The sequence below is a fragment of the Acartia tonsa genome, chromosome 2 (genome assembly GCF_053477335.1).
Source record: "Acartia tonsa isolate MP-2025a chromosome 2, ASM5347733v1, whole genome shotgun sequence".
NCBI classification, from domain to species: domain Eukaryota; kingdom Metazoa; phylum Arthropoda; class Copepoda; order Calanoida; family Acartiidae; genus Acartia; species Acartia tonsa.
In genome coordinates this window covers 17,780,571-17,791,395 of record NC_137261.1, presented here as the reverse complement: position 1 = coordinate 17,791,395, position 10,825 = coordinate 17,780,571, and the positions used below count along the sequence as shown (strand labels likewise).

Below are 10,825 nucleotides of genomic sequence, written 5' to 3'. Positions count from 1 at the left end.
AAAAAACGCCCATCTCACAAAACGCATAACTCAATAAACGCCTGATTCATATAAAATAAATATATAGAGAGGGTTATGGCTACAAACAAAGAAAGGTCGACTAAGTTGGAATTTATGACATTAATCAAATACAAATATGCCTTTCATCAATCCAATGAAATAAGAGTTGGTTAATGTAAGTAATTTTAATTTTCTATTAAAAAATCATTTATTTTTAGCAGGAACATGTCCTGACAAACAGATGAATCATATCGGATCGGGACCTTTGATATATTCAATCAAGCGGACGACCTAATCGGTTCCATGGTTATTGAGATCTTAAAGGGACATACAGACACTTCAAAAACGTCTTAATTTGAATAAATATAAAGCTTCGCTGAAAAAGAACCTGATACGAAAAGCAATTATAGAGATCTAAACTCATGAATTAAATTATAGCGAAACTCAATCAAGGCAGCTTCCAAATGTCCAAGGATTTTGTACTTTTAAAGTACAAATATAAAAAAACCGTTATATATTTAAAATAAAAGGGTTATTATTACCTACTACTTTCTTATATAACTTAGAAATTAATAAATAACAATAAAAATTATCACAAATATAATAAATTAACAAATTAAAAGGTTTTTGGTTCGAATCCTGTAATGAAAATTCTCGAAATGGAAAAGAACAACGAAAATTTGTAAAAATGAGTTGTACATCTATTGTAGAGCAATATCCCGCCATTAACCATTGCACATTGTGTAACATTTTTTCTCTGTACAATGTTTCCGGAATATTTTTGGTGGTCGTGTATCAAAATATGCCTTTTATAAGGAAGGGATGGAAAACTAGCTGTTTATTATACCAGACAAAAAGTATTTTAATAACGTTTTTTCATTCGTTGGCTAATCAACTATGGGGAAGTTTACTGTATGTTCAATGGTTGGTTCATTAAATCGAGTATCTACACGTTTCAGACATAAATTGTAAACTTTTAAAGGTATTATGTGTTTCATAAGTGGGAATTTACATTAATATATTGGCAATTATCTTAGAATCCTGCCATTATGACCTAATTTTCAAATTAAAAGAAGGGGAACATTTTCGTAAGAAGTATTTGTCCGTTAATCCTGGGAGCTAACACCACTTGCTAGGAACTGGTTTTTAAATTGTTTTGTCTTAATTTACTACAAGCCTGATAGTACGACGACATTTCTAAACATCAACGATCGATATTTTTGAATACAAGTTGCCATATTTAAAAAGATAATAATGAAAATATTTTTAATAGAAATACAAAAACTTTTTTTGTTCTAAGAACATTATAATGATCATAATATCAGAATGAAAATATTTTGATCTTTTATTATTTCTAAAAGTTGGCAACCTAAAGGTAGAAGGCAGCCATGTTTACAAAATCAAATACAAAAATTTCTCTACACTTATTCTTCACCAAAAATCTTACAACATTTTGTTAATTCATAATCAGTAAAAGTAAAATTTAATGTTTATATCATTTTATGCATTTAAAATGATAAAAGTAAATGGTATCTTTTTAAAGTGTTTTTGTTTCAAGGCCTACAATAAACTTTTAAAAGCGGGATATTTTGTGCAGTCAGAATTTGTCGCAGATCCTCGAATGCCAACCGGCTTCTTCATTTTTCCCAGCCTAGCGAATTATTTTGCAATTGCTAAATTGAAATACGGCATGAATTTAGCTATACAAATTATTAACAAGCTATTTTACTGTTTATATTCGCCTTTTTATTCCTATTTAAAATGCTTTTTCGTCTTTTGGCCTAAAGACATTTAACACTTCGGTTTCCATAAAGTTTGACTGTAAATTAATTGTGTTTGTTTCATGACTATGATCTACTATTATTATTATTATGATAATATTTAGTTTATTTTCATTTATTTGAACACTATCATAAGTATTTCCTACATTAGTTTTATTATAACAATCCTGTATTGTGTTAAATTCCAATAGATTGTTTATCTTGTGAAACATATGGCCGGCGCTGTAAGAAGCTATACATTCTTTACTTTTTTAAAAATCAAAATATATTTATACAGATTAAAAATATCTCCCCTATCATTAAGGGGCTTCACCTCATGAGTTGGAGGAGATTCTCGGCCTTCTAAATAGTTTTCCCACCTAAATGAATGAATTTTTTAACTTTTTACATCTAAATTCTAACTTAATTTAGTATGTACGTATTACAAGTAAAACTAGGATACTTGCCGTTGCGCCCCTAGAATCCAGAGAATCTATACGTACACTGATAGGGTTATGCGCAGTTCTAGCTTAAAATCATTCTAAAACTAAACTCAAGCTTACCCCAGGAGAACTTAAACTGTTCATTATTTTTTTTTGGAATTTAATCTTTCATGCATGAAAACTGTAACTTACAACGGGATTAATCGTTCACGTCATGTTTGTTTTTTTATTTGTTTGTCAAACCTATTGAATATTTTTGTATTTCAGATATTTTTCGCGATCATTTTTTGAGCAGCAAGCTTTGTACGCGTCGGTTGTTTTGACTAACAGAAATAAAACATTTCCCAATTCAAAAACAAATAGAACAAGTCAACTTTTAACTGGGTGAGTGTTCTAATTATTCACTAGTATTAAACTGAGAAAATAAAACTAATATCTTAAAAAATTATATGATAAAAGTTTAATTTGTCTCATTCACCATCACAATAGCCTAAAACCACTGCAGAACCAGCATCTTTTTTCTCTGAAGAGTAGAGCCCAGTCGGTTCGGCGGTCATTGAGATCTTAGCTTTCAGACGGATAAACAACGTACTACTTTGTATTAAAGACTAGTTGCGTTACCCCTAGACTCTAGATGAAGGATGGAAAAGAGCCTAAAACCACCTCAGTCTTACATAAAGGTTTTCTGAAATGGACCTGTATTTACTGAGATCTTTAGCTTCAGACAAAAAAACCTACTATTTGATACAATATATCACCATTTTTTTTATAGAAATATGTACAGATGTTTCTTTTATTGTTAATCTTAAAAATTATAATTGTTGTCTTGTTTTAGTTTCTAATGAACGTAACTGGATCTCAGCCTCAATCAAATCTGGTGTTGGGACCTCTGCCGCCCTCCAGCTACCAACAACAGGAAAATAAATACATTCAATTTAAAAATCTGAAATATTTTTTTATCAAATCTGGAAGAAAATTAAATAAACAAAACAGTATATTTTTATGTTTAGGTTTTTATTAATATTTTGTTTACTTCAGTAAAGAAATAGCATTACAGTAGATGAGATTTTTAATAGGTAAGAATAAACTATAGGCAGGAGTGCATTCTTTGCATGGGACCCACTGGCTAAAGGGGGGGGGGGAATATCTGGGAGGGGGGGAAATTTAGAGTCCTGAAAACAAAAAAACTTAACTAGGTAGTTAAATATGTGGGAGGAGTAAAATAAAATCAATAGAATTAAGAGTAGGTACTAAAAACTAGTGCGGAATATACACCTTTGGTTGTAGGTAATTCTGATTGTAATGTATATTTATTGGACTAGGCTCAGCACCAACAGCAACAACACCAGCAACAGCAGAGAGGAGCTGGTGGCAACAACCAGGGATACAATAGACAATACAAAGTAAGTTATAGATAGATAGATAGATATATATACCAACAACAACAACAACAACAACACCAGCTACAGCAGAGAGGACAATAGACAATACAAAGTAAGTTGCATGTACTTATTTTGTAGCAAAGCTACTCTATAATTCCATATGTCTGTCTGTCCGTAATAGACAGGTTGCGGAAAACGTGAAATATTTAGCAGCCGGGGAAAAAATCAATCTTGTGCAGAATATACATCCCTGGATTATAATTTAATTAAATGAAAGAATCTTAATAAACTTTAAACTTCTTATTAATATTTTTTCTTGTAACCCTATGTACTTATATTATATTTATTAAAATATATTTTATAATTGAAATGAAGTATAAAAATGCATATTAAAGATTTCAAACAAGTGTCCAATGTGATTTCGTTGATTATAAAAAAACCTTGGGTTCATGAGTTACAATAAACATCTGTTACCTACTAAAAGTAAAAAAGTGTTTGATATTATTTTGATATTGGACATCAGACGTGTTATAAACCCATATGGATTCATTTAATTCTCAAGTGAAATGATAAGCGTTTTACCGGTTATTGTAGGCTACGATTATGTAAGTTTTCATAATAATATTGAAAAATTCCTATGGAATATATCTTAGAAAAAATTTTTAGTTATTTTTATGTGAAAGTAAACTTACTTAGTGTCATACAATGAAGTTAGAAAATTTTATTTATAAGTACAATTTTTATAGAATTATCATTCTATTGTTAAAAAGTTTAGACTCTTTTATGATCTAAATCAAGGCACTTAAGTTAAGGAAAATGAGTATTGACATTGTTATTTTTAACTTAATATATATTTCATTTTATTTAGCACCAAAGAAGAGAAAGGAACACTGCTAACATGAGCAACTACGAGACCAACCCTATTGGCGCTCTGCAGGAGAGGTAAGATTAGGATTAAGATTGTTTTTTCTATCTTGACTCAGTTGACATCTCTTTCGGGGATCTAAAGGGATAAGACAATGGCCGATAAATTGATGTATATCCCATTTTCAAAGGATACAATTACACAAAATTCCCTCTTCTGTAGATTTCAATTATTGGTTGTAACGTTAAGACACTCCACTTAATGTATCAACTAATCAAAATTCATTAAAAATCCCCAAGGCAAACGTATAAGAAAACGATATTTTAAAACTTTGGGGACTAGTGTAATAAACAGCCCAATGTCCCCTCCCTTCCTGCATCTTTTTACCTTCTTTAAATGTTCTTGATACGTTTTCATTAAAGGTTTCAATCCAGAGGAATAACCCCTACCTACAGAGTTGTCCAGGCCGATGGAGCAAGCCATGCTCCTACTTTTGCCTTCCAGGTATTGATTAGACAATTAGACTTGTTTTGTTATTCAGGTGAAGCCGCTATATATTTAAAAAGTTTAAAATAAATAATTCCCAAAAGTAGTATTAGATTCATCTCTTTGTATATAACACCATATTTATACCCTGAATAAAAGAACTAAAATTGTTACTTTTGATTCAGGTAATCCTGGGAGATCTGACTGCTACCGGCACTGGTTCAAGCAAGAAACAGGAAAGATATTCAAATAAACTTGACAAATTGTATATTATTGAACATATTTTTTGCCCATTGTGCTAAGGTGAATTCTTAAGAAACTTTTTTAGCTCATTACCTCACTAATATAGTGAGGCAAAATTAACTCCTCTAAATTTTTTGCGAGCCTCGCTAATTTTAGTGTGGCATAGAATTTTTAGTGAGGCAAAAGTTTTTTTTAGAATCCACCTCTGTTTATTACACTAGTCCCTAAAGTTTTACATAACATTTCTTATCCGTTGGCTATGGGCAGGGTTTCGGATCCAGATCCGGATCCGCATATTTTTGAGTCCAAGGATCCGGATCCTAAATGCAGAAAAAATGGAAAAATCTACCTAAATGTATATAAAATCTCAGACATTCTCTTGATGAGAGCCAATCTTTAAGGTTTAGGTTCAGACTTGAAAAATAAAAGTATTTTTGACTTCGAATTAAAGAGAATTTTTTTGAAAAGTTTGGTGATTTCATTTTTATGTCAAGGATCCGGATCCGCACTGACCAAATGTTGAGGATCCGGATCCGCATACAATCAATGCGGATCCGAAACCCTGGCTATGGGGAGGGACTTTTGACGCATTTCAACCACTAATTTTAATCTACAGAATCTCGTCATTGGGGATATACATCAATTTATCTGTCATTGTCTTATCCCTTTAGATCCCTGGAAATTGTATATTAGTGTACATATTTTTCTTGGTTCCAAATCAAGTTATTTTTTTGTGCCTACTTCTGTAAATATTTGGGTATTTGATTATCTGTAACTGCAGGCCAAGCACAACGCTGCCCGTGCTATGCTGGACAAACTGGACGGCCGTGTGCCCGCCCAGGACGGCCAACAGCCGCTGCCTGAGGTGAACGACACCAACGGCAGCCAGGCCCCGACCAACATGGTGGGCGCCCTGCAGGAGGTCTGTGTCAAGCAGGGCTTCCCCATGCCCACCTACAGCATGGGACAGGGTGGCAACAGCCAGCCACACCAGCGCAGCTTTGTCATGGTCTGTACTGTTGGCAAGTTTAAGGAGAACGGACAGGGCGGCTCCAAGAAGGATGCCAAGCGCGAAGCTGCTCAAAAAATGATCGATAAATTGAAAACAGTTTCATCTGCTGACTCGGTAGGTCAACTTTTTATTTAAGAAACAAAGAAAACATGATAGCATTATTGAAGATGGAAGAAACAGCTATTTCTGATTTTGTTGTATACCTACACAGCACAGAAATCCCCCTTCCTTATTATAAAAAAAATTGGAAAAAAGGGGGTGGGAGGTAGTATTGTTTTACCCGCAGGGTTAGGAAATTGCAGGTAAGGCCTTGCAGGGCTTGGGCCCGTTAACTCATCTTGTGTTCTTTGTATACATACAAATATATAAATTTTTTTCTGCCAAAACTGCAGGGAGGGAGGGGAAATTGAGCTGTTTATTACACTAGTCCCCAATGTTTTATAATAACCTTTAGGTATTATTTATTAGCATAAAAACTAAGGGGAATTTATTGAATTTTGATTAGTGGTTTAATAAATTAAGTGTCGAAACGTTTAAACCAATATTTGTAATCTAAAAAAGGGTGTAACTTTGTTTGCTATCATTGGAGACATACTACAATTTATCGGCCACTGCCTTATCCCTTTAGATCCCTTATCCCTTGGCTTCTGGCTTTAAAATGCGCCAATTTTGCAGGTTGCAGATGACATGTCTCAGATGAAGATTGACACCTTGACCAACGAGGCCAGTGAGAAGGTGGCTGGATTCTACAAGAACCTGCAGAATTCCACCGGCAGCCACCTTAATAAACTTCACAAGGCGTCCTTGAAAATGGGGAAAGGCAGGGGTAATGGTTTATAGCATAATTGTTCATCCAAAAATTATAGTCAATGATTTCTGCCTCAAATTGGAGAATATTTATTTCTCACATCGTATTAAAGACAGCTTTCCGCGGATAAAAAATGTACAATTATAAGATTAATACCTTTATTTTTAGCCCCGAGATGTTGAAGGCACGGTCTAAAAAAACTGGTTTTAATCTTATGATTGTACATTTCTATATCAGTAGAAAACTGTATATGATACAATGCTAGACATAATTTTTCAGTATGGCTGAGAACAGGTTCTAATCGAGCAGATATTAATCTTCTTAGAAGACATAATAGAATATATTTTTTCCTAGATATATTCTTCAGTTCGGTCTATCTTTAAAAGTTTGATAGCTTCATATGATAGCTTACATCACTCAAAGACCAAATGAATTACTAATTTTAAAGCACAACCTAATTCGCTGTGGCATTTTCTAACTCTTACTTTTCAAAAACTATTGCTACTTCATATAAAAGATTTATAGTAGTGAATATTTTCTGCTAACTGTCTTTGTTTTATTTGATTTTAAAAGAAATATTTTACTGTCTTTTTTTGCACCTTTACTAAATGAGAAAATAAACCAAATACCCAAACGTCTCAGGAGTCAATTACATTGGTATGCTTGAAGATCTGAGCAAGGAACAGTCCTTCGAGGTCACTTATGTCGACATCGAGGACAAGACAGAGGATAACGAGACTCAGTGCTTGGTTCAGGTAACTATCATTACATGGAGGAAGGGTACATTGGATTTTTTATTACACTCGTCCCCAAAGTTTTATATTAAGTTTTCTTAATGGTTGGCCTAACAACTTTAGGGACTTTAGTGTATTTTGATTGGTAGATTCATCAAGTTAAGTGTTCAAACGTTTCAACCTCTATTTTTATTTAATTGGCGCATTAACTACTCCTATCACATCAAGACAATTTGTATAAGATATTTGTTCCATTAAGATCTCGACCCTGCCGGTGGCTGTCTGCTATGGAGTTGGCAAGGATCTGGACAAGGCTAAAACTGAGGCCGCAAGGTAAAGTTTTTTGTTTGTTTTTTAGTCTCGAAGTTACTCTATAACTCAAAATATCCGTTTGTCTGAAACGCTTCGGGAGAATTGTGACGACTAAAATAGAATTTTTATTGTTTGGTTCATTCAGTTGAGTGTTCAAACGTTTCAACCAATAATTTAATTTTACAGAAGGGTTAATTTTGGTAATCATCATTAGGAATGTACCTCAATTTATCAGCCATTGTCTTATCACTTTAGACCCCTGTCATCAAATGATAGTTTTAAATTATTATCTTGATTGTATTGTAGATATGCTCTGTACTATCTGAGAATGATGTCTAAGAAGCGAGGAAAGAAGTAAATAATAATATTAACCCATTGACGACGACACGGATAAAAGTCGAGGAGGCCAACAACGTATCCAGCGAATATGGTTCATATATCCAATTTCAATAGAAAAATGAAAAAAAAATAAAAAATGAGATTCTTCCTCTATATGGAAATACCCTAAGGCAGTCAAAAATTTCTTTAAAAAACTAAATATAAACTAACTTAATTCTAATTCTACATTTATAAATAAGCAAATTCGCTGGGTGATCGTTTTATTGTACTTATTTAAGTAGAATTTATTCAAGAATTAATAATTGTCTCATATATATAAACTTAATAAGCTTAAGATATGTTCCATTCTAAATAAGTCTTTTTAGCACTTAAATTAGTGGAACTACTTTTTTTGTTTAAATAAAACATTATAAATACCTCAATTTTTCTTTTTTTGTAGTTAAAAATTTGTTAAATATTATTGATTGTAAAAAATAAGCACATTTCTATAAAGTATTATTATTCTTTTTATGTTTAGAAAATGTAATTTTAACGTTTTTAATAATTTTAATGCTTTTTAAGTAAAACTAATTGAATAATAATACTTTATATCTACTACAGTTCAACATTTTGAATGAATTTTACTTGTGTAGCTTTGTAAGATTATACAACAGTAGCAAAATATGAAAAAGAATCATAAAAAAATCTTCAATAAAAAATGAAAGGGGAGTATGCACGAACGAAAGCATCTTCCAGCATTTAACCTGATTATTTTTTTGTGAATATACTTGGTTTGTTTTATTATTAGTTAATATAACTCTATTAAACATAAACCTAGTATATTCATCAAAAAAATACTCAGGTTCACTGCTGGAAAGTGCTTAAAATCACTTGCTCTCGTTCGTGCATCATAGTCCCCTTTTGAATATTTTCTGTGGCAAATTGAATTTTTGATGATACTGTTTTATAGTTTTACCAACATTGTACTCTTGCCTCCCCTTTTTCTCAGTTTTCTTCAACTTTAGTTTCTCATTGTCCTAGCATTCTTTGTCCTAGAGAATTTACACATTTTCAACTAAAAGTTAAAAAATAATAGTTTTTTTTATACAGTTAACAATGCATATACTATTAGGGAGGGAGAAGACATTGGGCTGATTATTATACTAGTCCCCAAAGTTTTAAAATAACCTTTTTTTTGTTCGTTGGCTTAATCACTTTTTGTGTATCTTCGATTTATCGGCCATTGTCTTATCCCTTTAGATCTCTGAAACATTGTATTTTCTATAAATAATCTAGAAAGCAATCCAATAAAAAATTCTCTATCTCGCCTATCCTAATTTTCACCTAACAAAATCACCCCCCTCCCCCTCCTAATTAGGATGTTAGTGCAATGAGAATTTTCCCCCCGGGCTTCTCTCTACAGTTGCATAATCTCTTATAGTATGTTAGTCTGTACATTAATTTACATAATATACATGTAATTGACTAGAAATTAAAAGAAAATTCATTTTTACATCAAGATTTTATTAAAAAGGTCAAAAATAAATTGAATTTTCTTTTTAGTTCTTGTTTTTTTACCGAATGTTTATGAAAAAGGTGGATAGACAAGTAGCAATTTTTGTGCTTTTTTGGATGATTTCATTCTTTTTTTGATTGTTCTATTAGCAACTTTTGTTCTTTAAGGATGATTTCATCCTTGTTTTTTTGTTCTATCTACCTATTTTATGAGTGTTGCTTGTTGCTGAATGGTTCTATAACATTTTATTTTCTTCATAATATTTAAACTTAAACATCACAGTGATCTTTTTTTGAAAATTTTTATTTTGATATTATTAGATCTGATTTTGATTTAATATGTTATCTTGGATTAAACTTATGTTGTTCTTATTTATTATAATTAAAGTACAAAATAAAACATAATTTTAATATTTGATACATATTTTATTCTGTATGATTGTTGAGCTATGTCTGTTTATATTAGGGTTGGAACGGATATCCGGCTGATTTCTAATGCCGGATATCCGGTAATTTGCTGTATATCTGGCGTTGGCCAGATATTCGACTCAACCCTACTGTTTATATTATTACTGTAATGTTTAGATTTAAGAAGAGTGACATAAAAATACATCAAATAGTTTTGCTTCGTTTCAAAATTTAAAAATTAAAAAAAAGTTCAAATTAAAAATCTCAATAATTAAAACTTAATACTATGAAATTTATCTCCTTATATCTTGTATAAAAATATATAAAAAAAATGGAACAGGTTACCTTGGCTAACTTTGAAATTATTATTCAAACAATAAGGATTTTCTATATTCTTGTTCTGAGTGTAAATTTATTTCTTGTAGAAGTGACAACATGTCCAAACAGTAAAAATTAAGGTCTTAATTGTTCGAATTTTTATTTTGAAATTGGATTCTTTGTGAAATTTAAATTTAACAAAATTAAAAGGGACTATGCGC

The 10,825-nt window shown here is 31.6% G+C and overlaps 1 protein-coding gene across 11 annotated transcripts; it reads left to right on the top strand.

Moving 5' to 3' along the window:
- The first annotated feature begins 2,440 nt into the window (after positions 1-2,440).
- LOC145305936 (protein Loquacious-like) lies at positions 2,441-9,719 on the top strand. Of its 11 annotated transcripts, none has more exons than XM_080147871.1 (13): positions 2,441-2,587; positions 3,039-3,120; positions 3,527-3,606; positions 4,454-4,527; positions 4,873-4,954; positions 5,116-5,173; positions 5,962-6,305; positions 6,867-7,011; positions 7,642-7,754; positions 7,993-8,066; positions 8,352-8,876; positions 8,985-9,036; positions 9,334-9,719. In XM_080147871.1, exons 2-11 carry the CDS (start codon positions 3,045-3,047, stop codon positions 8,401-8,403), a joined length of 1,098 nt encoding a protein of 365 aa, XP_080003997.1. In that variant the 5' UTR covers positions 2,441-2,587; positions 3,039-3,044; the 3' UTR covers positions 8,404-8,876; positions 8,985-9,036; positions 9,334-9,719. The 11 variants fall into 11 exon arrangements, with proteins under 11 accessions (XP_080003997.1, XP_080003971.1, XP_080003964.1 ...); XM_080147845.1 differs by having other exon boundaries at positions 6,867-7,017; positions 8,352-8,850; XM_080147838.1 differs by having other exon boundaries at positions 6,867-7,017; positions 8,985-9,020.
- The last annotated feature ends 1,106 nt before the right edge of the window (positions 9,720-10,825 follow it).

Excerpts from the sequence above, each read along its gene's own strand:
- LOC145305936 (XM_080147845.1), top strand. The coding sequence starts at position 3,045 with ATGAACGTAACTGGATCTCAGCCTCAATCAAATCTGGTGTTGGGACCT. Across the intron at positions 4,528-4,872 it reads ATTGGCGCTCTGCAGGAGAG|GTTTCAATCCAGAGGAATAA; the intron begins GTAAGATTAGGA and ends TTTTCATTAAAG. Across the intron at positions 5,174-5,961 it reads TGGTTCAAGCAAGAAACAGG|CCAAGCACAACGCTGCCCGT; the intron begins AAAGATATTCAA and ends TGTAACTGCAGG.